This window comes from Carcharhinus amblyrhynchos, chromosome 10 (genome assembly GCF_965287045.1).
Source record: "Carcharhinus amblyrhynchos chromosome 10, sCarAmb.v2.hapA, whole genome shotgun sequence".
Lineage (NCBI taxonomy): Eukaryota > Metazoa > Chordata > Chondrichthyes > Carcharhiniformes > Carcharhinidae > Carcharhinus > Carcharhinus amblyrhynchos.
Genome location: NC_137333.1, coordinates 77335679 through 77362796, shown reverse-complemented (window position 1 = coordinate 77362796; position 27118 = coordinate 77335679). Strand labels below are relative to the sequence as shown.

General features: G+C 40.3%; 1 protein-coding gene across 1 annotated transcript in view; it reads left to right on the top strand.

Moving 5' to 3' along the window:
• The window catches only part of ubl3a (ubiquitin-like 3a), an 82626-nt gene extending 57250 nt beyond the window's left edge, over window positions 1-25376 (top strand). The window contains exons 2-5 of the mRNA XM_080197419.1: window positions 4453-4561; window positions 13325-13411; window positions 22723-22800; window positions 23656-25376. Of these exons, the coding sequence (XP_080053545.1) occupies window positions 4453-4561; window positions 13325-13411; window positions 22723-22800; window positions 23656-23708 (327 nt within the window). The 3' untranslated portion in view covers window positions 23709-25376. The remainder of the gene's footprint in view (window positions 1-4452; window positions 4562-13324; window positions 13412-22722; window positions 22801-23655) is intronic.
• Window positions 25377-27118: the final 1742 nt, after the last annotated feature.

Genomic DNA, 27118 nt, shown 5'->3' with positions numbered 1-27118 from the left:
TATCTTGAAGATGGTACACCTTGCTGCCAGTGGTGGATGGAATGAATGTTTGTGATGCCAATCAAGCACGCTGCTTTTTCCTGGATAGTGTCAAGCATCTTGAAAGATGTTTGAGCTGCAGTAATCCAAACAACTGGAGAGTATTTCCATCACGCTTCTGACTTGTGCCTTGTAGACAGATTTGGGGAGTCAGGAGGCGAGTTACTTGTCACAGGGTTCCTAGCCTCTGATCATGGTATTTATAAGGCTAGTCCAATTCAGCTTCTGGTCAATAATAACAACCATTGAATGACTTAAAAAAAAGGACTCGGAGGTTCCTGCTGAGTCCAGCAGTCTTTCGAGTGTTGATGACCTTGACAGTCTCTTTTTCCACCTGCTGTGGGCCAGAATCGGTGCTAGGCTGCCCAGCTGATATAACCGAGTCTGTTCTGAAGCTAGGTCCCACCGAGGTGTGTGGTCCTGCACTGGTGGAGAAGCAAGCAAATGCACTGACAGCTCTATATTTAGTGCCCTCTGGATCCTCCGAGATGGTCTGAGAGCTGGGGCTGATGGGCTGCCAGTGTGTCTCCTCCTGTTCCTGCTGGTAATAGAGAGAAGAGATGATTAGTGATTGGCTGGATTCACTTACGGTAAAGAGCACTCCGTTTCAGCAGATGGGTGAAGACTAGTGGATGGGGCCTCATTATTGGAAGGTGCTGATTTCTCCATCAGCTGAAGAACGGTCCCTGTTTTCACCAGTCAGCTCTGCCCTGCTCCTGTTACCGGGGCGGTAAGAACCGATGACAGTCCTTGATGCCAAGAGGAATTACGTAAATGCCTTGTTGCTGAACCTGGACGCACAGATTTGTCTCTTCGGGCCATTCTCGTGTTTGCATATCAAGTTTTGGGATGCAGAAAAAGTGTGTGTGAGGGTGCTATTTAAATATGGCACCTGGAAATACAATCCAATAAGGTAACAGAGCAGACGAATCCAGGCCTGTCCCGCCACGAGGTATTATGTGCTGTTCATTCCTCACATACGGATGAACCTGTTGTCGGCAAGGTTTGAAAATATGGCAGTGGGGGAATATATGGCATGGGCCCTGTTAATTAAGATTCCTTTAACTTAGGTTCTTGCCCTATGTGGATATGAACCTCGTGTCATCACTGGCAAGGGCCAGGGAAGATTGCAGAATGCAGTCTCTCCGGAGCGAAGAGCATTTTCTGATTCTCCAGGTTTTCAGCCTGTGTCGCTGTTCTCACTGGCGAAAGCAGATGGAAAATCGCTTCTGTGAGCTTTCTGCAGGTCATAGTTAGTTATTAGTACTCTTATTATCAGGAGATCAGTTACTGTATTTGTGTCTCCAAAATGGAACAGGCTTGGATACCTAATGATTTACAGCTTCTGGTTCTTCAGACATGATTGTTATGGCCCTTTCTGCTGCTGTCTCTTTCTACAGACAGCACTTAAATATTGCAAAGGGACATTAGGGTGGCATGGTGACACAGGGGTTAGCACTCCAGCCTGGTAGCACCAGGGATCCAAGTTCAATTCCAGCCTTGGGTGACTGTGTGGTGTTTGCATGTTCTCCCTGTGTCTGTGTGAGTTTCCTCCAGGTGCTCTGGTTTCCTCCCACAGTCCAAAGGTATGCAGATTAGGTAGATTGGCCATAGTAATTTACTAGTAATAAACAGTAATTTAATATCCAAAACTTGTATAGGGCATGTGGAATAGCTAAGGTGAATGCATGGGGTTGCGAGGAAGTGGGCCTGGGTAAGATGCTTTTCGGAGAGTCAATGCAGATCGGATAGGCCAAATGGCCTCCTTCCGCACTGCAGGGATTCTATGATTCTATATCCATGAAATATTATTGCCTTAGTCTATGGTTCTTCAAAATGACAGTTCATCTTCCAATAAATGGTAGTACTCTTGGCTTGATTTGCTGTATCTTGGTTCATCCTGAGGGGCAGTTAATACGATTCCCTTTCTTTTTAAAAAGACCCCTTCAAGTCAGGAATATCTCTTGAGGATTTCAGATTGAGTGCAGTTAGGGATGTTTAGTCTCGGCACTTGAAGCAAAATATTACTGCCACGGAGGGAACGTAGGAGAAGTTTGCTAAGTTGATGTCATGGGTAAGAAACTCTAGTTATGAAGAGGGACTAGAGTGTGACTCTTTTAATTGGAACCCAGAAGATTGAGTGATTATCTAATAGAGGTGTTCAAAATTGAGAGGTTTTGATTAAATAAATCAGGAAAGGATATTTTCATGATCAGTATTGCCAGTGGGTGTGTTGTGGGAGGTGACTGGGGGGGTGCGGGGGGGCATATTTAAGATGGTTATCAGAAGAACCATGGGAAAAGTGAGAATGTTAACAAAGTTGTTAGGACAACACCCTGTCAGAAACATTGGAATCCATAGTCACTTTTAGAAGGGAAGTGAAGAAATAATTGAAAGATTTGAATTGTATAAATGGTAACAAATAAGACTTGGTAATTAGCTCTGTGAGAGCCTGTGCAAGCGCAACATACCAATTGGCCTCATTATTTTATAATGAACTTGTTAGTAGAAACACTTGGAAGGGGAATGTTCCCGCACACCTGCCACGGGAACCGTGAAGGGCAGTGGGCAGACCTTACAAAGGTCCATTGACTTTTGGTGGGATTTTTCAGTTTTGGGGCAAGTGTGGCCAGAAAATCCTGCCCCTGGTCTCCCAAGTGGGACTTTCAGATCCCAATAGTAATGAGAATATAGTTTTTTTAAGGATTGTTTCAGCAATATGGTTCTTACCTCTTGAGCAATAGCCAGGTTATTTAAATATTAGAGTTTGATGGTATACATACACATATTCAGTGTGTTACTTGAGATATTGTGGTAGTCTGCTACAGTGGAGTTGTAAGGCCAGATAATTGGACAGTTACTGACTGAGATTAATTACTGTAATTACAAGTTGAATGGTGCAAATTTGAGGTTCTTATCAGTGACTGGTAGATGGCTTTGGATTTGTAATGAAGTAATGTTTGATATGTGTTGACTAAATTTGGGTGTTGGACTCTCTTCCACTAGTTTTATGACATTCCTCGTAGTAAATGAGAGCTTTATGCTCTTGCTATTGGGGCTGGATAAGGAAGTGAAGGAGGTCACTGCAGTTACATAAGTATACTTAGAGAAATTTGTAAGAGATTACTTTTGTAAGAGGTGGCAGTGTTTTTCGATTGGTTACTTGAAATATGTTCACTTTTATGCCATCTTCTTTACGAAATACTTCCACCAATTCTTGGAATTAACAAAATATTCCACGAATACGTGTTTAAATCAAAACTTTAATTCAAAGCCCTATGAATTGGCAGCCATGCTGTCGATCATGAAAAGAATCCCTACAGTGCAGAAGGAGACCACTCGGCCCATCACGTCTGCACCAACCACAATCTGCCCAGGCCCTACCCCGCAACCCCACATTTATCCCCTTCATCCCTCTAACCTACACATCCCAGAACACGAAAGGGCAATTTAGCATGGCCGATGCACCTAACCAGAACATCTTTGGATTGTGGGAGGAAACCGGAGCACCCGGAGGAAACCCACGCAGACAGAGAGGACGTGCAAACTCCACACAGACAGTGACCCAAGCCAGGAACCGAACCCAAGTCCCTGGAGCTGTGAGGCAGCAGTACTAACTACTGTGCTGCCCTTAGATTCTAAAGGTTGTATGCTCAGGTTATTGGGTTTAGGTTAGTGCTGTAATTTTCTAGCTTTAGATCCCTTACTTCGCTTGGCAGCCTAGGCTCAGTGATGGCAATCTCATCTCTTAGTCAGTGGGTTATAAATCAAAGCTCCACTCCAAAGACCTCAGCATATAATGCTAGCTGACTCTTTCAGTGCAGTACTGAGGGAATTCAGCATTGACAGAGTTGACATATTTTAGATGAGGTATTAAATTAATTCCTCAGGCGTTCGTAAAACAAAATCCACTGACTTTTCCAAATAGAACCAGGGGAGTTCTATCTGACATCCAGGACAATATTTATTGTCTTGACCAACATCACTAAGAACAGATTATCTTGTTGCTGTTTGTCGAGCCTTGCTGTGCCCAGTTTGGCTGCTGTGTTTTCAATGCAACAGTAACTATGAATTGAAAGTGTTTCATTGCCTGTAAAATGTGTTTGGGACATTGAGGTCATTACAATCACTATACAAATGCAAGTTATTTTCCCTCCCTTTTAAGTGTTCCAGTGGCCAGACAAGCTGACTGTGTATTTTGATTCACAAGCTAGAGGCGTCTTATCTCCTGAATGTTAATTTATAGTTTGTTAATTTGGAATATTCATTGCAATTCTTCGGTAGTGTGGTCTAGTGATTTATCTGCTGTTCTTGGTATCTAATGGTTCAGTAACGTTAATGTTGAGCATTGAATCTTAGCTATAGTTTGCTTCTCAGTGCTGTATTGAAGAGCTGTCTTTTCCTTTTAAACAGATTAACTTGCGACTCATTTTGGTAAGTGGAAAAACGAAGGAATTTCTGTTTTCACCCAATGATTCAGCAGCAGACATTGCCAAACATGTGTATGAAAACTGGCCAATGGGTGAGTAGTTGTTTTGTGATATGACATTTATCTACATTGTAGCCATTGAATCAAAGCTGGCCCCATTTTATAACTCTGCAGCACCATCCCTCACATACTGTCCCAGACTTTTCTGTAAACATGTTTATCAGCAGCAGGTGGTCAGGAAGGCAAATGGGATGCTGGCCTTCATAGCGAGGGGGATTGAATATAAAAGTAGGGAGGTCTTGCTGCAGCTGTATAGGGCATTGGTGAGGCCGCAGCTGGAGTACTGTGTGCAGTTTTGGGCGCCGCACCTGCGCAAAGATATTTTGGCCTTGGAGGGAGTGCGGAGGAGGTTTACTAGGCTGATACCGGAGTTGAGGGGGTTGAGCTATGAGGAGAGGCTGAATAAACTGGGCTTGTACTCGTTAGAGTTTAGAAGAATGAGGGGAGATCTCATTGAGACGTATAAGATGATGAATGGGATGGATAGGATAGAGGTGGAGAGACTCTTCCCGCTCAAAAAAGACAGTAGGACTAGGGGGCACAGCCTCAAGATAAAAGGGGGGCAGTTTAGAACGGAGTTGAGGAGGAACTTCTTCACTCAAAGGGTGGTGAATCTCTGGAATTCTCTGCCCGTTGAAGTGGTGGAGGCTGCCTCGCTAAATATTTTTAAGACGCGGGTTGATGGGTTTTTGATAAGAGAGGGGATTAAGGGTTATGGGGAGAGGGCGGGAAAGTGGAACTGAGCAGCGACAGATCAGCCATGATCTTATTGAATGGCGGGGCAAGCTCGAAGGGCTAGATGGCCTACTCCTGCTCCTATTTCTTATGTTCTTATGTTCACACTTCAGTGAAATCTATTTTCAGGAGGGTGATATCTCTGCATCTTACCATCGCTTTTGTGAGGTAAACCAATATTTCGCTCTAGGTACTCTGGGTTCTGTTTTAATATGGGAGTTGCTGATAGCAAACTCCTGAGATTGACTTTCTTATCTCTAACCTGCACTACTGTTGACCCATATTTTCACACCTTTTGGGATGTGGAAACCAGGTTGTGAACACTAAGGAAGTGAGGAATGAAATCTGTTTTTCTTCAACTATATTCATAGAGTGAAAAACTATTTGTGTGTATTTAACCCTGTTGTAATATTTATCCTACCAGGGCAGATCTTAAATAGGTGAAAAATAAGATATCACATCTATGATTTGAAGACAATAGACATATTTGTGTTATTATGAAAAAGATTTGATTCTGTATATTTCTGTAGGTGATGGCAGTCTTGTACAAGTTATTTATAGCCTGCAGATGTTTTTAATGTAATAGGCAGATTGAGTTCTTAAAAGGCTACTCATATTTCTAAAGATTCAGTTTTACAGTACATCACTGTTTTATTATTTATAATAAAACATGAAAATACATTGTGGAAGGGTCAAAAGAACAATGACACCATGGTGCATTAGAGCTATAAAATGAATCAAAACCTCAGCTGGTAGCATCAGGAGGTTTTGTTTCCCTTTTCCTGTAGGTCAAAGTTAATCTCCAGTAGCAATATAATTTTTCATTTGTATTTGATGTGCATCGCTGACTCAAATTCCATCCACATGGAAGAATTGCTCTTATGAAGTACCTACAACAAGAAGTATTTCTAAATTGCTTTACCTGCTCTTCAGAGCCAATGCTCCCACAGGTAAACTAAGTGCTCACCTACGGCAGCAAGATTTGGGATTAGTGGGGTGGTTGGTGAAAATCTGCTGGCTTTTTTAAAGCTCAGAATTGAAATCCAGCATTCTAAACAAATCAGTGCCATATTTTGTCATCAGCACCCAAGGGAGGAGAAAACTCCAACTCCAGTCATCATAAGATGTTGCCACACAGCGATAGCACATCCAACATCGCTACCAAGTCAAATTCGAACCTCGCCAAACTGAAATCCCAGCTAAGAGGACTCTGACTAGGATTTTGGCAGGCTGGGGTGCAATGTGATGTTTGGGGCTTGAATTTCATTGAGATACTGAGCATGAGTGGGGATTCAGATCACTTCACTTCTGATCTGGTCAGTGATTTGTTTTTAAGGTGTACTGCAAATGTTCTCACATTATTTCTATAAATGACTGACAAAAAGCTAGACAACAGAGCTTTATCCATAGCCAGCTCATTATTCAGGTGTGTTCACACAACTGCGTGTTTGGTTTTCTAATGTGTATACCCATGTTAACCTGCTCCCCAAGACTCTGACAAAGGATCATCCAGACTCGAAACGTTGGCTCTGTTCTCTCTCCACAGATGCTGTCAGATCTGTAGAGATCCTCCAGCTTTCTGTGATGTCACTTCCATCGATGTTTCTCAGAATATTAGGGAGAATGGTTGTTATTATGAAGGTTTGCCTAGGGTGGGAAATACCCTCCCATTAGCCCTGTTCTTCAGATAATGTAGCAAAGTTCTCATCAACTTTGATATGTTAGGAAAGTCAGTAACTTAGTCCTTGCCAGTGAATCAGAACAAACTATATCTAGGTAGCATTAGACTCCTTTTATATACGTTTTAATAATAACTATAAAGATCTGGGATGGGATCTATTTTGAAAAATTTTATTAATCGCTCAGTAAAATTTGTTGTATAATATGTAAATTTCATAACAATGAGAATGTTATACTATTCTCGCAGGATATGTTCAGTGAAAGGCTTAACGTATGCTAAGGCTGCAAACCGTAACAGCTGTATTAGATAGCCGCATCTGCACATATTGGGAGGAACAATTCATTTTTTAATTTTCCGCATTAGCAGAGTGCCTCAATGACTGAAGAGGTCAACAATACATTGGCATAATGTTCCAGACCGGAAAGCAATGTGCATTCATAGTTATGAAAAGAATCTGTAAGCAAAAAATAAGTTTGTGATGGTTTCGTCTTAACCAAATCCTTTTGGTACAGAGACGATGACCAGTTGCAAAAGTCATGTCATCATATAAAATCAAATTTCGATAAACATAGTGTGACTGCCTTAATGAAATGGTTGAACAATGTTAGTACTATCACAGTAGTTATAAGAAAACACATCTTTTGAAGAGCTTTAAGAAATATGATAAACTATAGAGCCAATTGAAAAGCTGTGAACTCTGTTCTACTTATTAGTAACTTTTTTTACTGTAGCTTCATGTCTGTCGCATAATTTGTTTTAAACTATTTTAGAGCCAATGTTTCCTCACAGATCTAGCAGAACCTGCTATTTTTTTTCTCCCCATTTAGGATCATAGAATCCCTACAGTGCAGAAGGGGGCAATACAGCCCTTCGAGTCTGCACCAGTTTTCTTAGAGAACATCTTACCCAGCTCATCCTCATCCGCCACACATTTACTTCACTAATCCCTCTAACCTACACATCTTTGGACGTTAACAGACAATTCAGCATGTCCAATGCACCTAACCTTCCCCTGTTTGAAATATGGGAGGAAACCGAAGCACCCAGAGGAAACCCTCTCAGGCACAGGGAGAACGTCAAATTTCACACACATTCACCCAAGGCTGGAATTGAAACCGGGTCCCTGGTGCTGTGAGGCAACAGTGCTAACCATCGCGCCACCCATAAATGTGGATTTCCATATTGGGAGCCAAATCCAGACCACCTGGATGAAAACCAGAAATTCCAACCTCTAAACCATATGGGACCATTTGGCAACTTAGAATTTAAGTATGTCCTATACACTCAATTCAGTTTACTTTTTCATTATATCTGAGTGTTGAAGAGATCTGTAATTTGACAGCGTCAGGCATTGTGATGTCTTTTTTTAAAACCCCTGCTAAACTGAAAAATAAAAAGCCATAACTGTACATAATCATATGGTATTAGATTGCCTCAAATGGGAGTAATCATGACAGCATATTTTCCATCTTCACTGTATATACTGAACAAAAAAAAGTGAATTATGAATATAAACATTTGGAAATAGGTCAGACAGGGTGTGGATGGGGTAACATACATTTCAGGCCAGTGATCTTTCATCTGAACTGGAAAATGTTTCTGATGTGTAACAGGTTTTAAGCAGTCCTGGAGGCAGGGAGAGAAAAACTAAAGAAAAAGCATGTGATAGGGTGAAAGGCAGAAGTAGTAAAATGAATAGCCGGACCATCTGTCCAAAAAAGTGGGAAAGTGGTTATGATCTGAAATTGTAGAATTTTTTTAATTCATTTGTGGGACATGGTTGTCACTGGCTGGCCAACATTTATTGTCCGTCCCCAGTTGCCTTTGAGAGGGTGGTGTTAAGCTGCCTTCTTGAATCGCTGCGGTCCGTGTGCTGTAGGTTGACCCACAATGCCTTAAGAGAGGGAATTCCAGGATTTGAAGGAACAGTGATATATTTCCAAGTCAGAATGGAGTGTGGCTTGCAGGGAAACTTGCAGGTGGTGGTGTTCCCAGGTACCTGCTGTCCTTGTCCTTAGTGGAAGTGGTCGTGGGTTTGGAAGGTGCTGTCTAAGGATCTTTCGTGAATTGTTGCAGTGCATCTTGTAGATAGTACACACTGCTGCTACTGTTGAGTCCTGAAGATTGGGGGATGCTTAATGGAAGGATGAGGTGCTACTTCTCAAGTTTTCTTTGACCATCATTAGAACGGTATAAGAAGACAGAGAGGTCAGTGTAGGAGCTCAATGGAAAATTAAAGTGCAAGCAAGTAGGAGCTCCAGGCTTACAAACTGAACAGATGTTCAGCAAAATGATTATACAATCCGCATTTGGTTCCTGTCCACAATGTGTGGGGGAGATTGTATTGTGAGCAATGACTGTGGTATAAAATTGAAAGACTTGCAAGTAAATTGCTGCCACACATGGAAGGAGAATTTGGGAAGGGAGGAGGAAATGGGATGATGCATCTGCTGCACTGTATAGGAAGTGGGTGATGGTAGAGTGGACTTGGGTGTACTGGCCCATTTTGAATTCTTAGGGAGGGAAGGTGAAAATGTGTTTGTGGCATCACATTGGAGATAAGTGACCTGTTGAATGTGAGACTGGTGGAATGAATGGAAGGCCAAGACAATAGAAAGCATTCTTTTTGTGTTCTGAGGGGGAGGCGAAGGTGGCCCCGGCAAAAGTGTGGAAAATGAGATGAGTGTGGCTGAGGGGCTTGTCAATGGTGGAGGGGAATTTTTAGCTGAAGAGAAAGGGAAATGAATAACAAGCAGTGGTGTGGAAGATGGCATCATCAGGACAATGGCAATGAAAAAAACTTGAAGTTCTTGTACTAAGGGATGTGGGAGGAAATATAATCAAATTGGCTGTAGGGGTCTGTGAACTTGTGGTAGACATATATATTGTAAAAGCATTGCAATCATATTTTGCAGCAAAAGCCATAAAGAACAGAGAGGATATTTCTCCCCCATTGCTTATCACATTTTTAAGCTCCTCGCGAGGCAAGCCTACATTCACAACAGATAATAACAATAAAATATATGTGGTGTATTGCTGCTGGAGTGCAGAATTATTTTCAAGAATTATATATTAGAGTCAACAGATTCAGTGATTTGTAGGGAAGCCTGACCTCAGAAATGGCTTCCTCCAGCCTCTTCCCAACGGCAATGTGAAACACATTAGCCTTGCACCCAGGTAAAAATGCTAATTAACTGAGAGACTGACCCTCTCATTTTAGAAGTAACCTTAGATAGGCAGCAGTTCTATGTGGTCAGTTGAAAGAAAGGCTGCTTGGTTTTATGATAAATAGTAAGCTTTCGGCTTTGGAAGAGCTTTAGGAAAGAATGGACAAGAAATCGGTAGAGAAAATAGAATCTATGATTAAACTAGCATGAAAGACAAAACAGATTGTAAGAGCTGTTAGAACTATGTAAAATGGAAGAGATTGATGAGAGTGAATGTGAATCCCAGGAGAAATTATAATGGGAAATAAAGAAAATTGCAGAACCTATTGTTGAGATTGTAATGACAGGGCATTTGAGATATCACTTATGATTAGATAGTATAAACGCAGACTTATGAAAGGAAAACTGACAAATCTGTTAGAACATTTTGAGAATGTAATTCAAGGAGGTAAAAGGCAACCAATGGATGTAGTGTTTTTTGGATTTTCAAGGTGTTCAATAAGGTGCCACACAAGCAGCTGTTGTACAAGATTAAGCTGCATGGGATTAGGGACAATGTGGATTGAATAGGCTTGTACTCTGATGTTTAGAAGAAGTGATTTCATTGAAATCTGAAATTCTGACCTCTTGAAAGGACAAAAGCTGAAAGACTGTTATCTTTTGTTGGAAAGCATAGAACTTATGGTGGGATCTTCATATCCTCTAGATAAAGGGTTGGAAATTTAGGACTCAGATCAGAAATGTCTTCATTTGGAATTTTTGGAATTCTTTACTTGTGGATGTGGCAGTGGGAGCTCAGTTGAAGAGCAAATTCACAGAATCACAGAATGGTAATAGCACAGAAGGAGGCCATTAGCCCATCTTGTTCATGCTGTCTCTTCAAAGGAACATTTTACCTAGTATCACACTTGCCTTCACACTGTAGACCAGCATGTTGTTCTTTATCAAATAATCGTCCAATTCCCTCTTGAATGCCATGATTGAATCTGTCTCTTCCCCCCCCCCCCATCCCCCCACAGTTAACCACTTGCTGTGTGAAACCATTTTTCCTCATCGCTTCATGGCCCTGAATTGGCAAAAGAAGCTATAATTGCTACATTTTGGAAAATTGACGGAATTGGGGAATATGGGGATAGAGCAGGAAAGTGGATTTGAGACAGATCAGCCATGAACAACTTGTTGAATGGTCTCGCAGGATCAAGGGGCACTATGGCCTACTCCTCTGATTTCTTAGATTCTTTCACAAATAGCTATATAGCAATGATGGATACTATATTTGTGGTTCTCAAAATTTGATTGAGTTTTTGGCAGGGGTAACCAGGAAGGTTAGATGAGGGCAGTGCAGTCAACGTTGTCTACATAGACATTAGCAAGGCCATTGACAAGTACCGCATGGTAAGTTGTTGCATAAGGTTAAATCTGTCAGGATCCAGGGTGAGGTAACCAATTGGATACAAAACAGGCTTGATGACAGAAGACAGAGGATGTTGTAGAGGGTTGTTTTTCAAACTGTAGACCTGTGGCCAGTGGTGTGCCTCAGGGATCAGTGCTGGGTCCACTGTTATTTGCTATTTATATTAATGATTTGGATGAGAATTTAGGAGGCATAGTTATTAAGTTTGCAGATGACACCAAGATTGGTGGTATAGCAGACAATGAAGGTTATCTAGGATTGCAACGGGATCTTAATCAATTGGGCCAGTGGGCTGATGAATGGCAGATGGAGTTTAATTTGGATAAGTGCAAGGTGATGCATTTTGGTAGATTGAACCAGGGCAGGACTTAGTCAGTTAATGGTAATGCATTGGGGAGAGTTATAGAATAAAGAGTTCATAGCTCCTTGAAAGGGGAATCACAGGTAGACAAGGTGGTGAAGAAGGCATTTGGCATGCTTGGTTTCATTGGTCAGAACATTGAATGCAGGAGTTGGGATGTCTTGTTGAATTGTACAAGACATTGGTACGGCCACACTTGGAATACTGTGTGCAATTCTGGTCACCCTATTATGGAAAGGATATTATTAAACTAGCAAAAGTGCAGAAAAGACTTAGTAGGATGCTACTGGGACATGATGGTTTGAGTTATAAGGAGAGGCGAGATAGGATGGGATTTTTTTCCCTGGAGAATAGGAGGCTTGGGGTGATCTTGTAGAGGTCTGTAAAATAATGAGGGCATAGATCAGGTAGTGAGTCAAATCTTTTCCTGGAGGTAAGAGAGTCTAAAACTGGAAGGCATAGGTTTATGGTGAGAGGGGAGAGATTTGGTGAGAGCACCAGGGAGCAAATTTTTCACAGAGTGGGAGTGTCTGGAACAAGCTGCCAGAGGTAGTAGAGGCGAGCACAGTTTTGTCTCTTAAAAAGCATTTAGACAGTTATGTAGATAAGATGGATATAGAGGGATATGGGCCAAACGCCAGCAACTGGGAATAACTTAGTGGTAAAAACTGGGCGGCATAGTCAAGTTGGGCCAAAGGGCCTGTGTCTATGTTGTAAACCTCTATAACTCTAAAATGTTCTCTACATAAATGCACATTGTACTTTAATAACTAAGAAAGAAAGAACATTGTGATTTTAGAGTGTCAATGGGTTTAGTTAGGATATAGTTCAGTTTCAGACATAAATATCAGTGTTATTTTCCTTGAGTTCCTTTTGGTGCAGGTGAACTTGTTTTGCTGCAGAAGCAAAGCTAATAATCTACTTTTCTATTCTCAGTCAAATGAGATTTATAGGGCTCATCAAGAAGCTGGTAAGATTGTCAGTTGTTTATTAAAATCCAATCACCTAGGAAAGAGGACATTAACTTCTCTTTCAAACGTCAGAGAACTACTGTCCAGTATTTGCTGTATTTTTTACTGTTTGAAATAACTGAATAAAATACAGAATTAATTCCATTATACATTACATTGGAATGAGTTAGTCATCTGGTAATGTTTTGGTTATAATTATACAGTTACATTAAACTGTTTCAGGAAGAAGATCTTCAGTCCATAGAGTCAACCTACATGTAATTTTCCCTTGTTGGATCTCTAATTCTAAATTCCATTTACTGATGAGAACCTGTCTGGTTGTTTTTCAAACCCATTTAGATTTTTTGTTTCATTATGCATGCCAGTGTGTTCATCACCTCTTTAGAACAACCAGAACTTCTGCATGCCTTTCTTTTTATGTTGTGTTGTCCTCAATTTAAAAGTGCCACTTTGTATTGGTTCTTTAGATTGGGAAGATGAATTGGTCAGCAGTCCAAGCATTCTTAGGCTTATCTACCAAGGGAGATTTCTACATGGAAACGTAACCCTAGGAGGTAAGAAAATTAATCTGTATATGGCATTTGAGAAAGTTAGAAATTAATGTAAGTCAGGTGGAATTGATCATTCTTCAGTATTTTAAATACTAACTGTCAGCATGAAGTTATCAAGTCTTTGTGAAGTTAATCAAATAAAATATTTTTAATTCCATACTTTCATCAACTGTTCTTTTTTGTGACATTCTGATGCCCCCTACCACCACTCATAATTTTTCTTTAACCTTCTCAAAGCCTTCAATATGGTTGGTTCTTTCCCCTTTCCCCTCTGCAATCTAATTCCATGGCATTATTTAATGCTTTCCAGTGCATCTGCAATGGCTTCTCTGGCCCCTCAGTCCTTCCCATTACTTGTACATATGCTGCCTCATAAACATCACCTCCAGCAATGGGATAAGATTTCATGTGTGTTGTACTACCTAGCTGTTTCCACCACCTCCAGCAACTTGTTGTGCAGGTATCTGGCATTGTCATGAATCAACTAAAACTTCCTCCTGATAAATATTGAGTATGATTAAAGCCATAAGAGTTCTGTTCTCACTAAAAACTGGTCAGAATAGTTCCTGCTTCCTTAGCCCTTCCTAATTGCTCTAAGGTAACCCTTAACCTGTTCGACTTCTGTCTTAATCATCCCTGAGCTTCAAACCCTTCCATTCTTATTACCAACAGCTTATTTCTCTCTTTCTTCCTTAATTACTCCATACTTAACTACTTTGATCTTTGCAAAGCCCTGCTGATCTCCGCTCTACACAAACATTAAATCATCCAGAATACCTGTTTGCATTTTACCCGTGTCAAGTTGAAGCTGTGTATTGCCACTTACGTTACCATCCATCACACCATCAGTGAATTGATTTCAAATTTCCCTTCCTCCTTCCTTTTGCCATCTCACTGCATCCTATTTTCCTAGGGGAATTTCACAGTTACTTCCTGGCAGTGTTAATGTAAGCCTTATCGTGACTAATAAATAAACTTTAAAAAACTTTAAAACTATCTTTTTCCTCTCCTTAACCCCAGCTCGTGTTCCAAGTTTAAACTGATGTTCATTTTTCCATCCCTCTCCTCTCCAACGCCATAACTGAAAATGATGGAGCATTTAGCCATTATTGCCCTGTGCTTGGGAATTCTCCCCTAGTCTTCCCCAAGGCAAAAGCCTTGCTTCATTTTTTCCAACTTCAAAGGACAGCTCAATTCCTATATATGTAACCTTGGGTGGGATTTTCTTCCCCCTCCACGGTGTGTTTTCGCGCTAGCAGGAGGCAGTGTGTGGCATGCTTGCAGTGGGATCTTCTAGTCCCACCATTGTCAATAGGGTTTCTTGTTAAACACGCTTTTCGCCTGGGGGTGTGCCATCGGCAGGACTGTAAGATCCATGCCGATGTAAATGCCAAAAAGGTATTAGTGCTTAACTTTGCACACCGTTCATAACACTGGCAGACTTCATGTTTGAATTGCCCCTTCTCTTATGAAATGTATTGAAATATTATGCTGCGTTAAAGGCATTTTTTTTAAAGTTTGCATTTATTACCCATTGAGCAGGTGGAAATAGGCCTTTTTCAACAGTTGAAGTTAAGTAGAGCAAAAAGAATCAACAGTGGAAAAGGAATCAGCAGGATATATGGGCAGAGTGAGGGCTTTTTGATATATATTTTGGAATATAGAATAAAATATCAAAATTTATTGATGGTATCAAACTTGGAGGAGTGACAGACAGTGAGGATGATACCAATCGACTGCAACGCAGGATAGTAGAGTGGGTAGGTAAGTGGCGGGTGGAATTTAATGCAGAGTAGTGTAAGGTAATGCATTCTGGCAGAAGGGACAGGGAAACCAGGCCACAAGGCTGTGCTCCTGCTTCTGGCTTACAGGCAAAAACTGAAACAGCAGAATCCATTTAAAGAAAATCATGCAATGTTGGTGTGAAGATTGGGATGATCTCTTATGGGACTGCTTAAAGTCATTAGACTGGTCAGTATTTAAAAACTGTGCGACCAGCCTGAACCAGTACGCCACTGCAGTAACTGACTTCATTAGTGTGTGGAAGTCTGTATGCCAAAGAAGCAAATCCATGTTTCCCAACAGGAAACCATAGATGAACAGGGATATCCACTGCTTGCTGAAGCCCAGGTCTGACGCGTACCAAGTCAGACGATCCTGACCTATACAAGAAAGCCAAATATGATCTACGGAGATCCATCAAAAATGCCAGAAGACAGTACAGCACCTAGCTAGAGTCACAGGCCACAAGGTAAAGGCATGTAAAATCGCCAGCACCAATGCACCCCTCCCCAGTGAGCTTAATGCATTCTATGCTCGTTTTGAGCAAGAGGTCAGCGAGAGCCCTCCACCCCAGAAGCATCAGGTGAACCTATATCCGAGGTCACCATTACAGACATCAAAGCAGCCTTCTCGAAGGTCAACCCACGGAAAGCGACTGGCCCGGATGGGTACCTGGAAGAGCACTCAGGTCCTGCGCGAATCAGCTGGCGGGGATACTTGCAGACATCTTCAACCTCTATTTACTCAAATCTGAGGTCCCTATGTGCTTCAGATAGATGGGGCTAATGGGAACCAAGGATATGGGAGAAGGGGGATCATATTGAATTCAATGATCAGCCATAATGAAAATGAATGGCAGAGCTGGCTCGAAGGGCCAAATGGCCCTCACTTGTTTCTGGTTTCTATGTTTTTAAGAAGAAGACCATCTTCCCAGTACCAAAGAAAAGCCAAGCAGTGTGCCTTAATGGCTATCATCATGTGACTCTGACGTCCATAATTATGAAGTGCTTTGAAAGATTAGTCATGACATGAATCAATTCCAGCCTCCCAGACTGCCTGGATCCAGTACAGGTCGCCTACTGCTGCAACAGGTCCACAGCAGGTGCCATCTCTCTGGCCCTGCACTCAACTCTGAAGCATCTAGATAACAAAGGCACCAACGTCAGATTCCTATTCATCGACTACAGTTCCCCTGCAGCACCATTATTCCTAAGAAACCTACCTCCATGGCCTGGGGCTCAGCTCCTCCCTTTGCAACTGGACCCTGAACTTCCTGACCCACAGACCCTAATCAGTAAGGTTAGGCAGCAGCACCACCTCCACGATCACCCTCAACACTGGTGCCCCACAAGGCTGTGTTCTCGGCCCTTCATCCAAGACTGTGTAGCCAAATTCTGCTCCGAGTCGATTTTCGAGTTTGCTAATGACACCACAATAGTGAGTTAGATCTCAAACGATGATGAGACGGTGTACAGGAAAGAGATAGAGAATCTGGTGAACTGGTGCAATGACAATCTCTCCCTCAATGTCAACAAAATAAAGGAGATTGTCATCGACTTCAGGAAGTGTAGTGGAGAACAAGATATTATTCTTCAAGAGGCTCTGCTGGAATAGTGTAGGAGGCCAAGATCAGAGGGACTGAAGTGGAATAGAATACAAAAATGACAACTGATGGAAACAAAGAACCCAATGTGTGAGTTGTGGTCAAGTCTGTATTTGTTGCCTCCTTTCCACTCAACTTCCTGAAAAGATTCCACTCCCTTCTCCCAATCTAACTACATCTCAGACGGCACTGAGTCTCACCCAGGTGAGATCTTTCCAAGGTTACAGCAACAATAAGAGAATCGATATCACTTAAGATTCAACAATATCTAGAGGAGCCATTGTGGTTCTAGAAAACTAATCAAGTATCAGGGAGATGGGGACAATTAATGTCACATCTGCTTTGACAACATAATATTCCACACCAGAAATTCTGAAATATTTTCAGCTGTGGATTTCCACCACCTTCAACATAGGCACCTCAACCACATTCATCCTATTTTCTGCACCTGTGCCCTTCTTTCTCAGAATCATGATGGGATCCTGACCTTCTGTATTCCCAGCCTCCATTAGTGTCACTTTTTTGATCCCATAATCGAAAACCCCTTTCAGCATTCTGAAGGCATCAAATCCTACTCCAGGGTCACCCTTTCTAAGTTGATGTTTGACTGCTACATTGACTGCAGCAATTTTTCAAATGAGAGGTTTAACTTGGGTTTATTCATCTTTCAGGTGTCATTGGCTGCCATATTTTTTAGGTTTCAACAGCGACATCATCACTATCTGTGAAAGTGAGCGAGCTGCAACACTTGCCCACTCTCACCATTCCATATTCCTGTCTAGGGCCACAGAAGCTTGTGCTTGTACTGGATTCATTCCAAAAGAATCTCATTGTGCATCTAATATGCTATGCTCATGAATCGTATCAAGGGGTGGAATTTACCCAAAATTACAGTGTGTTAGATCAAGCGAGAAACTTGCCAGTTTCACAGAAAACCTTCCTCGCCTAATTTAGAATCATAAGATCATTGAATCCCTATAGTGCAGAGAGAAGCCATTCGGTCCATTGAGTTTGCAGCAACAACAATCCCAGCATGGCTCTATCCCCATGTATTAACCCTGCTAATCTTCATGAGACTTAATGTACAATTGAGCATGGCCAATCACCCTAACCTGCACATTTTTAGGAGGAAACCAGCACACCCAGAGGAAACCCACAAGAGCACTGAGAATGTGCTAACTCCATACAGTCACCCAAGACCAGAATTGAACCAAGGTCCCTGGTGCTGTGATGCAGCAGCACTAATCATTGTGCTACAGTGTCACCCTCAGCAGCATCTGTGCAATTTCATAGCACTGGCAAAGATCACATAGGGACAGTGCCTAAACATGTTGGCAAACCCAAAGTTGCATATAATGTCCCGCCACCCATGGAGGTCAGACCCTCTGCCCCTTACATAACCAAATTTGTGGCACACTCTCTCATAGTCATTGGGGCACTACCCCTACCCACCCTCCCCACTCAAAGTGCAGTCTTCAGAGCTTTCCCCTTTTCTTCCCCAACCAAAGAGTAATTTAATTGTAACTTTCACAGTAACTTTGTTGCAATGTGAATGTAAGCCTATTTGTGATCAATAAATAAACTTTAAAAAAGGAGGGTTACTCCACTACTGGAAGAGGGTTACGCCCCACCCTCCTCTTTGACAGAACCCCCTTAATACTGCCCCTTCATGTGTCCACTTGGACATTTTGAAAAAATTTTACTCCATTCTGAAAGTTACAAAGTCAACACTCAGAATGGACTGGGCAAACCCAAATCCATTCCTTGCTTGCTCCAAAATCCAAATTCAAAGCCAAATCTAACTCATGGTCCCCAGAAGAGAGACAAACAAGATCCAAGCTGACAAGATAAAGCATTGCACCCCATCTTGGGCTTGATCTGATCCTTGATCTTAGCCAAAAGCGATCTGCTCGCTTGGCACTGCCTGCAGGAGACAATGCCTAGACTTATCCCTCAATCCACGGGTGTCCTGGCACTTCCACATCCTTGGTATGGTCATTGTGACTGGTTTTTGCTGTTGAAAACCAGTAGTGCTTTGCCAGTGTGAAGATATGTCGTGGGCAGACGCTTTAATTGTATTGAAATTTATTTAAGTTAATGAAAATCAGGTTCACCCTGATCATATCACCAGCAGGGATGGGGAAAGTCTCAAACCAAGATCTTGCCAGCACAAATCCTTTTCTGGCCCTCCCCTGAGATTTAGTGGCTGTTATGGGATTTCCGTCTACGGTGAATAGGGGCTATACATCATGCCCAAGTTCTCCTTTACGTCAGAGAGACCAAATGCAAAGTGTATAGTTACCAGACAGTATTCCTTCTAAGCTGCTTAACAGTCCATTAAGTTCCACAAATAAAATTATTACAGCCCCACATATCCCAATAATTAAATGAGGTTCAGTGTCACTCTAGCTCACAAGCAAGCTGATACGCTCGCCCACGACAGGAAATTGATAGGAGAGAGCCAAAACTAACATGATTAATCAGGTTGAATTGACAGTCGAAATTTGCTAATGTCAGTTTCTGAATCCTGAAGTACTTATGTTTCCCATGATCCATTCACGAACCCTCCCATTCCCCTTGACCCTTTCACTCACCTCTTCCCCCTGATCCTCCTGCTCACTTCTTCCTCCCCCTCACTGACTCTCCTGCTCGGTACTGCCCTCCCTGACCCTCCCCACTTGTATGTTTTTGCAGAAATAAATTGCAATAATCTGTCAGTATTTTAAAAATTCAAGTCACAGCCTGATTAAAGTTTTCCAATACCCCAATTTTCCCTCACTATTCTCTGAGTGAATATCACTGTTCTAACCAGTGGATATCTGCAAGTTTGGAACCCATATTTTCCTTTGATTGAGGCCCTGAGAAGTGCTGTCGAAACCGTGAATTCATTTGAGTAGACAGAGTGAAATCCCAGTTAAGACATTAGTTATTTTTTTTAAGTGCCAACATTCTGCATTAAAATGCAGAACACAAGAAATACAAGATTGAGCTAGTTACAAAGCAGACGGACAGAGCATGACTGGGAATAGATTCCTTAATAATGCCAATTAACAATAATAGCATTAATTGTGCATCAATAAAGCAAAGTCAGTAACTCCATGTTGCAGTAAATACATTTCCAAAAAGCAGAGAAATTTCTTGAAAACAATGGCAAACAATTGTGAATTTAGATCAAGGGCAACATAGTTCTCAAAGTCCTATCGAAGCCCCTCCACCATTCCAAAAACTGTTCAGGAAACATACATAGATATGTACTGTATGGACTGAGCTTGTACCAATTCAAACTTATTAGTCATTAAAATCATTATTTGTAATAGTAACTCTGCAATATACAGTTTATTGTACTTTTGCTGGCATGAATCCTCTTCGTCTGACTCTAAATGTAGTCATACATTCCAGTCTGGATGAAATCATACAATTGAACCATTAATGGGAGTAATCTGAAGATTTTTTTTTTACAAACCTGCTCAGAATTTTTATAAGACATACTTAAAGCCAAAGCTGTCATTTTCAAAACAGGACAAAAAGAAACATTTCTAAACAGCAAGTTTGCAACTGCTTCCAATTTAGGATTGGTGTAGCTTCCTCACAAATCCGGGTAATGTCAGAAGCAACTTTACTTGGTCAGTCTCAATCACTGATCAACAGGGTTCCGCTGTTCATTAAACTCTCTCTTAATATGTTGTTATGTTTTACCCCTAACATTATTTAGCACCCTCGGTCGCAGACTGTTCATCCCTGAACATTTATTGATCTTGAATAGTAGAGAAGTAGAGCTTCAAGTTGGGAAGACCAAACAGATTGGATAATCACTTTGTGACCAATGTTCCCTGTCACAAAGCAAAATCTTAAGTGTTATCTTTATCAAGGTTTTCTCATCCATGAATTTTGTTAGGTGCAACAATATCAAGGTAATGAGCAGATGTATGCCACCAGTAGAACCAAAAAAAAACTGCATGTAACATAACCAAAAGAGAAAATGCTGAAAAATCTTTGACAAAGGGCCATCTGGACTTAAAATGTCAGCTCTTTCCTCTCCTTACAGATGCTGCCAGACCCGCGTTTTCTCTTTTGGTTTCAGACTCCAGTACCCGCAGTAATCAGCCATTGACACAGTCCAATGTTAAATTTATCACGGTATCATTTGAACCCACAACCTCTTTAATAAAGTTTTAAGTTCAGTATCATTACCACTAAACTACATGCATGAGAGATTTGTTAGTTTTTTGTTTGTATTTTCGTCATTTGAAATTAAGTTACAAGCTCAAAATAGAGCAATGGAGAATTATTGAACAATGTACAACTTTTCTTTTCAGCTTGTTGAGTGTTTTCTTAAAACTGCTATAAATAGTGAGGAAAATAGCCAGATAATTTCTTGACATGGGATATAATCAGGCAGAGGTAACACGTCTCTGAATTTAGAAATAGGTTGACTCTGGGGGATGAAGGTCAAAGAAATACTGCCCATATAAATTAATTGAATATTGAAGTGGGAAACTACATCAAGGAACTGTGGGAGAGATCACTGATGAGGAGGGAATGGAACAGGGAGGTGGCGGTGAGCAGGGGAAGGAGTAGGCGAGCGAGAAGGAAGAAGGCGGCGGAATTTCATTATGCAGGAGAGGGTCAGTGAAGACAGAGGTGCTGGCAAGTGGGAGGGAAGCAGGAGAACAGACAGCTGTGGGCTGCTTTATGAATGTTATTGGGTTAGAAGGTGTGTGCGCTGCGGTAAAAGGAAGGGAATGAAGAATTGCCCCATAACTATACAAACCAAATTAATCAATTATTTTTCATTTTCATTTGTTCTCACTCACGCTTTCTCTTCCCCTCACTTCAGTGTCTCAATCATTCCTTTACTGTCTGCTGAAGTATTACTAGAAATGTTAGACTTCTAATGGGGTGCCACAGCGTGTTACTGTCCATACTATCATATGGCTGATTTACAGCATGTGCATTAGTGTCAATACTTTCAATAGTGTCAATAGAGTCTCTGATCTCAGCTGTGTCCCTACAGGAAAGAACACCACAAAAAAAATGGAATTATGCTTTGATCTTTTTATTGTACGTTGGACGTTTTTCCAGTAATACAGTGGCAGGAGGTCCCTTAAAAGAATCTAAATTAAAACCCCTTAATGATGTAAAAGAAATTGAAACTGAGGATGAACCAAAAATATTTAATGTAATTAGTTGCCTAGAAGTATTCAGTAGAAAAATAATATTGATAGCTTCATATTTGTACTTCACTGATTTAATTGATATGCTATCATGCTAAAATTGAATAGGCTTTTCATCAGGTCTAACTTTTAATAAGTACTGTGTTCAGTTCTGAATGATAAGGTGCAAGAGAAACATCCAGCTTTAAAAAACTTGGTGTCAGAGGACTGAGTTACAAAATGAAGGTTAGAACAATAGACATTGCTATTATACCTGTACCCATCCAGGCAAATGGTGAATCATTTCCTGGCTCTTGAGTCTTGCAAATGGTGAAAAGGCTATGAGGAATTGGGAGATGAGATACCCATTGTAGTAATGACTGGTACACTTCAGTTTCTGTGACTAACACCCAGGTTGCTGGTGGTGCCATCGAAGGCCAGCAAGATGTGACTGGGAGTCTGTGGCACAAATTAACCTGCCACTTATTACACGAAGTATGTATGTCATCCAGGTCCTGTTGGAGACTGAAATGTACAGCTTAAGCATCTGATGATGAATTAGTCACAGTGAGGAATGATGGGGCAGGATGAAAAATGTTACAGAAGTGAAACAAAGCAGTCTTGGTATATAGTGAAATTACTGGAAATCACTTGGTTTGTCATGTTTGACAAGTTCAAATCTATTTTGCTATTTTTTTGCACCAGCCATAGGTTGGAAGGCAAATTAGATGAATAATTGATTTTAGAATGTTTGATTATCAGTGTTTTCCTTACAGCATTAAAGCTTCCTCTTGGTAAAACTACTGTGATGCATTTGGTTGCAAGAGAGACATTGCCAGAGCCAAACTCCCAGGGTAAGTAGTGTAAAACTGGACTTTTTGTTTTTAAAGAATTTGTGTATAATTTACAAATGTATTTATGTAGGGAAAAGGGTATACAGGCCCCTTCTGTCCTCAAGTTGCACATGACAGTTCCCACTTTTGAACAAGAGCAGGGAGATATCGCAGGACCCTGTGCAACATTTGTCCTTTGACCTACATCTCTCGAACAGATTATCTGATCATTTGAACTCACGGTTGTGTTCATAAGTTGGTCACCACATTTCGTTTCTGACACTTAGTGTGAAATGTTAAGTACCTGAAATTCTATATATAAAAAAAAGACACACCATTGTTTTAGTTGATACTTCATATTAAAAGTACTGCATATGACATGCACAAGGTAGCTTATGTGTCAGTGTCCTGCCATTTGCATTGTAGGCATTGTAAGGCATGGATTCAAACTATGATTATGCATAGAGATTTATCTCAACTGTGAAGATACCAAGTGCAACATGGGTACTTCAACTTGGAAAGAGACTGCCAGTCAAAGCTGTTGTTTAATATGTTCTCAATAAAAAATGTCTGAGGATTGCATACCTGTTCTTACCTGTTTTTAAAGAAAGGATACATAAATTTTTGAACAGTAGAGGAATGAAAGGTTATGGTCAGTGGGCAGGTAAGTGGAGCCGAGTCCACAAAAAGATCGGCCATGATCTTATTGAATGGCGGAGCAGGCTCAAGGGGCCAGATGGCCTACTCCTGCTCCTAGTTCTTATGTTCTAATGTAGCTAGTGGGGATTGTATAGAAATCAAAGCCTTTCCAGAAAAATTGAGAGGATATTTTTCATGATTTTGATTCTCACCAAAACTTTTCTTTAATATCTGTAGGTCAAAGGAACCGTGAAAAGACTGGAGAGAGCAATTGTTGCGTGATTCTGTAAATACTTCCACTAACTGCTAACCGTGATGTAATATAGTCCTTGTCATTCATGCTGCTGGTATAGAAGAGAAGTAATGTTGCTTCAACGACCTTTTTTAAAAACAAACCTGATTGTTCATGAAAACAAAATTAAAAACTGGAGCATAACTGTTTTGATTTATTTTAAAGCTGCTCTCTGTTATCGTGTTCATTTATTTTTTTCATTTTCTGAGGTATGCCTTCGACAGTTTCTGTGTGTGTATATATATATATAAAAAATATATATATATGTATATACACATACAGGCAAAATTAAACAGAACAATTTCACACTATGAATCCATTCTGTTATCACCGTGCTTTGTAGAATTGAAAGATGTACATCATGCTTTTTTCAAAAAAAAGGATCTTTTTTAAACCCAGCCACTTCCTGGAGGAATGTCACATGTTAATTGCAGTGTCAATGTTGCTTTGTTTAACCGGATGATGAAGCCAGAATTACTAAAAGATTAAATTATATTAAAGACTTGGTAGATAATTGTGAAATGATTTTCATTCTTCTAACCCTCTTGCAAGTTCCATTGCCATTAAAGTACGAAAATGTCCACTGTTTAAATGAAGTGGATGTGCCTGTATTTTGATAGTTTGTAGATTTACTTTCAAAGATTCTCTTTCTCTTTATGCACTGTTTTAACGTGGCATTACCTGTATCAGCTTAATTTGTTGTACCAAGTGAATACTGCAGCATACACCAGTGCATTTTGTAGCCTTAATGAGAGAGGGGGAAGCTTTGAAGCACTTCTTTCTCACTTCTGTGTACCATTTACTGTATTTGTGGTAGGAAGTCCGATTAATCATCTCATCTATATCATTTCTGATCTTATAACCTTCCTGTTAACTATTGGGCTTATTTTTAAGTGCAAATTTTAAATCTAATATGAGGAAGTCGCTCATTAATCATAAGCACATTATGTTCATTTTCTGTACCACAATTAACTATTTTAGTACTTGTAATAATTTGCTTTTCTGTATTTAGTGCTTGCAATTGTACAAAAGATAGGGAAAGCGAATTATCGGAAGGACCTAATTTGTTGTGTAGGTTGACCTTCCCTTTCCTTTTGTACAAATTACAAATGATATGCTAATTAAAATCTAGAGAATTTTGCACAGCACTGAAGCATGAGCTACTTTCATCTGAACCTGTAAAAAAAAAAGTTTTTATATTTTTCAGTTGGGGGGGTGTTTCTTCCCAGCTGAATTACAGATGTGTAGAATATATTTAATAAGAATCTTATACAGTACATGAGTATAGAACTTATTAACAAGTATAGATTTGCTTGTAGCATAATAGAATATACCATGTAAGTAACATTAGCAAATTTAAAAACGTCACAGGTTGACATTGTGTTCTGTATCTAATAAAAGCATCTGCCCAGATTGAACTCAATGGTATATGTCATAGTTAGGTGGACATGATATACCCAGTAATGTTTTTTTCTTTTACCTGTGTTTATTGCTTTTAAAATGCTTTACATGCTATAGTTCTTACGAAATATTGTTCATATTGATCAGGATCAAATTTGTATAGAGCTGAGTTTTGCAATGATTGTAAATATCACTGAACATTTTCTTTCTGCAACCTGTACTGATAGATACTTCTGTAAACTAAATAAAAGAATATTGCAGTTCATGTTGTGATTCTCACTGGCTATTATTTCCATCCACAAACTACCAATATCTTTTGAATAAGCTGCCTTCAAAAATTTCTTAGAAAAATCTAACTTGATTCCAGCCAGCTTATTGATTTGTTTACAGTTTTGAAAATTTTTATGCTCAAAACGTCATTGTTGACAAATGAAATAATTTTGCACCATGTCACAAAGCAACTGCAGACAGGTACATAGTAAAGGTCCACATCCCATCCCTGCCATACCATTCAATATCACTTATCCTCAACTTTTGAATGCCACCAGTCTCATCCATTAAGTGTGGCCTTGTTATTTCTTTTGTCAGCTATTCTTAATGATTCTACATTGAGCCAGTCAGTGCCTTGCCCATGAAGATATAGATTACCCAATTATTTCACATATTGTTCCAGATTCATATTGTTTATGAACACACTCCTATTAGGCTATTAATAGCAGAGTGCCAGTGTCCATTTCTATTTCATCAATCTGTTATTCTGGATTATTAATCAATACAGAGTATATATTTTTTATTTGAGATCATTAATGACATATCATTGTCATCAAGGTGAACTATCCCTCCTAATCCTTCTCAACCTGTCTGCAACAATTGACATGGTTGACCATTCCACCCTCAGCAATTCCCTGTATAATTGAACCAAAACCCCTCTACTTTCATATTGCATTCCCCTCACAATAAATCATAATCTATTAGTTTTCCTAATTACTTCCTGTACCTGCATACTATTTGCAATTTATGCACTCGGACACCCGGATCCCTCTGCATCTCAGCTCTACAATCTCAATATAGAAAATATGCTTCCTGCCAAAAGGGACAATTACACATTTTCCCACAGTGTACTCCATTTGCCAGATTTTTGTCCACTCGTTTAACCTATCTTTATCTCTTTGTCACCTCCTTATTATGTCCTCTTCACAACTCATTCCCTACCTATTTTGTGGCATCAGCAGATTTGATTTGAACCTTTGGTCACTTCATCCAAGCCTTTTATATAAAATGTAAAAGATGGAAGGGCCCAGCACTGATCCCTGTAAAATGCCACTCACTACATCTTCCCAAATAGAAACTAACCCATTTATGCCTAGCCTGTTTTCTGTTAGTTAGCCAATCTTCTATCCATGTCAAAATATTACGCCGTACACTGTGAGCTTTTATTTTCCACATTAACCTTTGATGTGGCACCTCAGCAAATGTCTCCTGGAAATCTAAGTACAGGACATTCACCAGTTCCACTTTATCCACTTCACATGTTACTTCTTCAAGGAATTGCAATAAATCGGTTAAACATGATATCCCTTCCATATAACCACATTGACTCTGCATGATTGTGTTGAATTTTTTCTAAGTCATCTGCTATAATGTCTTTAATAATAGCTTCTAACGTTTTCCCTATGACAGATGTTAGGCTAACCGGTCTGAAATTTATTGCTTTGTCTCCCTTTTTGAATAATTGGCTAGTTTCCAATCTAATGAAACCTTCTTGAATCTAGGGAATTTTGCAAAATTAACACAACACATGCCTATCTCACTAGCCACTTAAGATTGGATGAAGTTGGGACTTGTCAGCCTGTAAGTTCAAGTTGCTCAGTATCCCTTATCTTTTGTTCCTTTCTCCCTTCAATTTCCTGATGTATGGTTATTTCTGGGAAGTTATTTCATGGATTCATTGAATCATAGAATCCCTACAGTGCAGAAAGAGGCCATTTGGCCCATCAAGCCTGTACC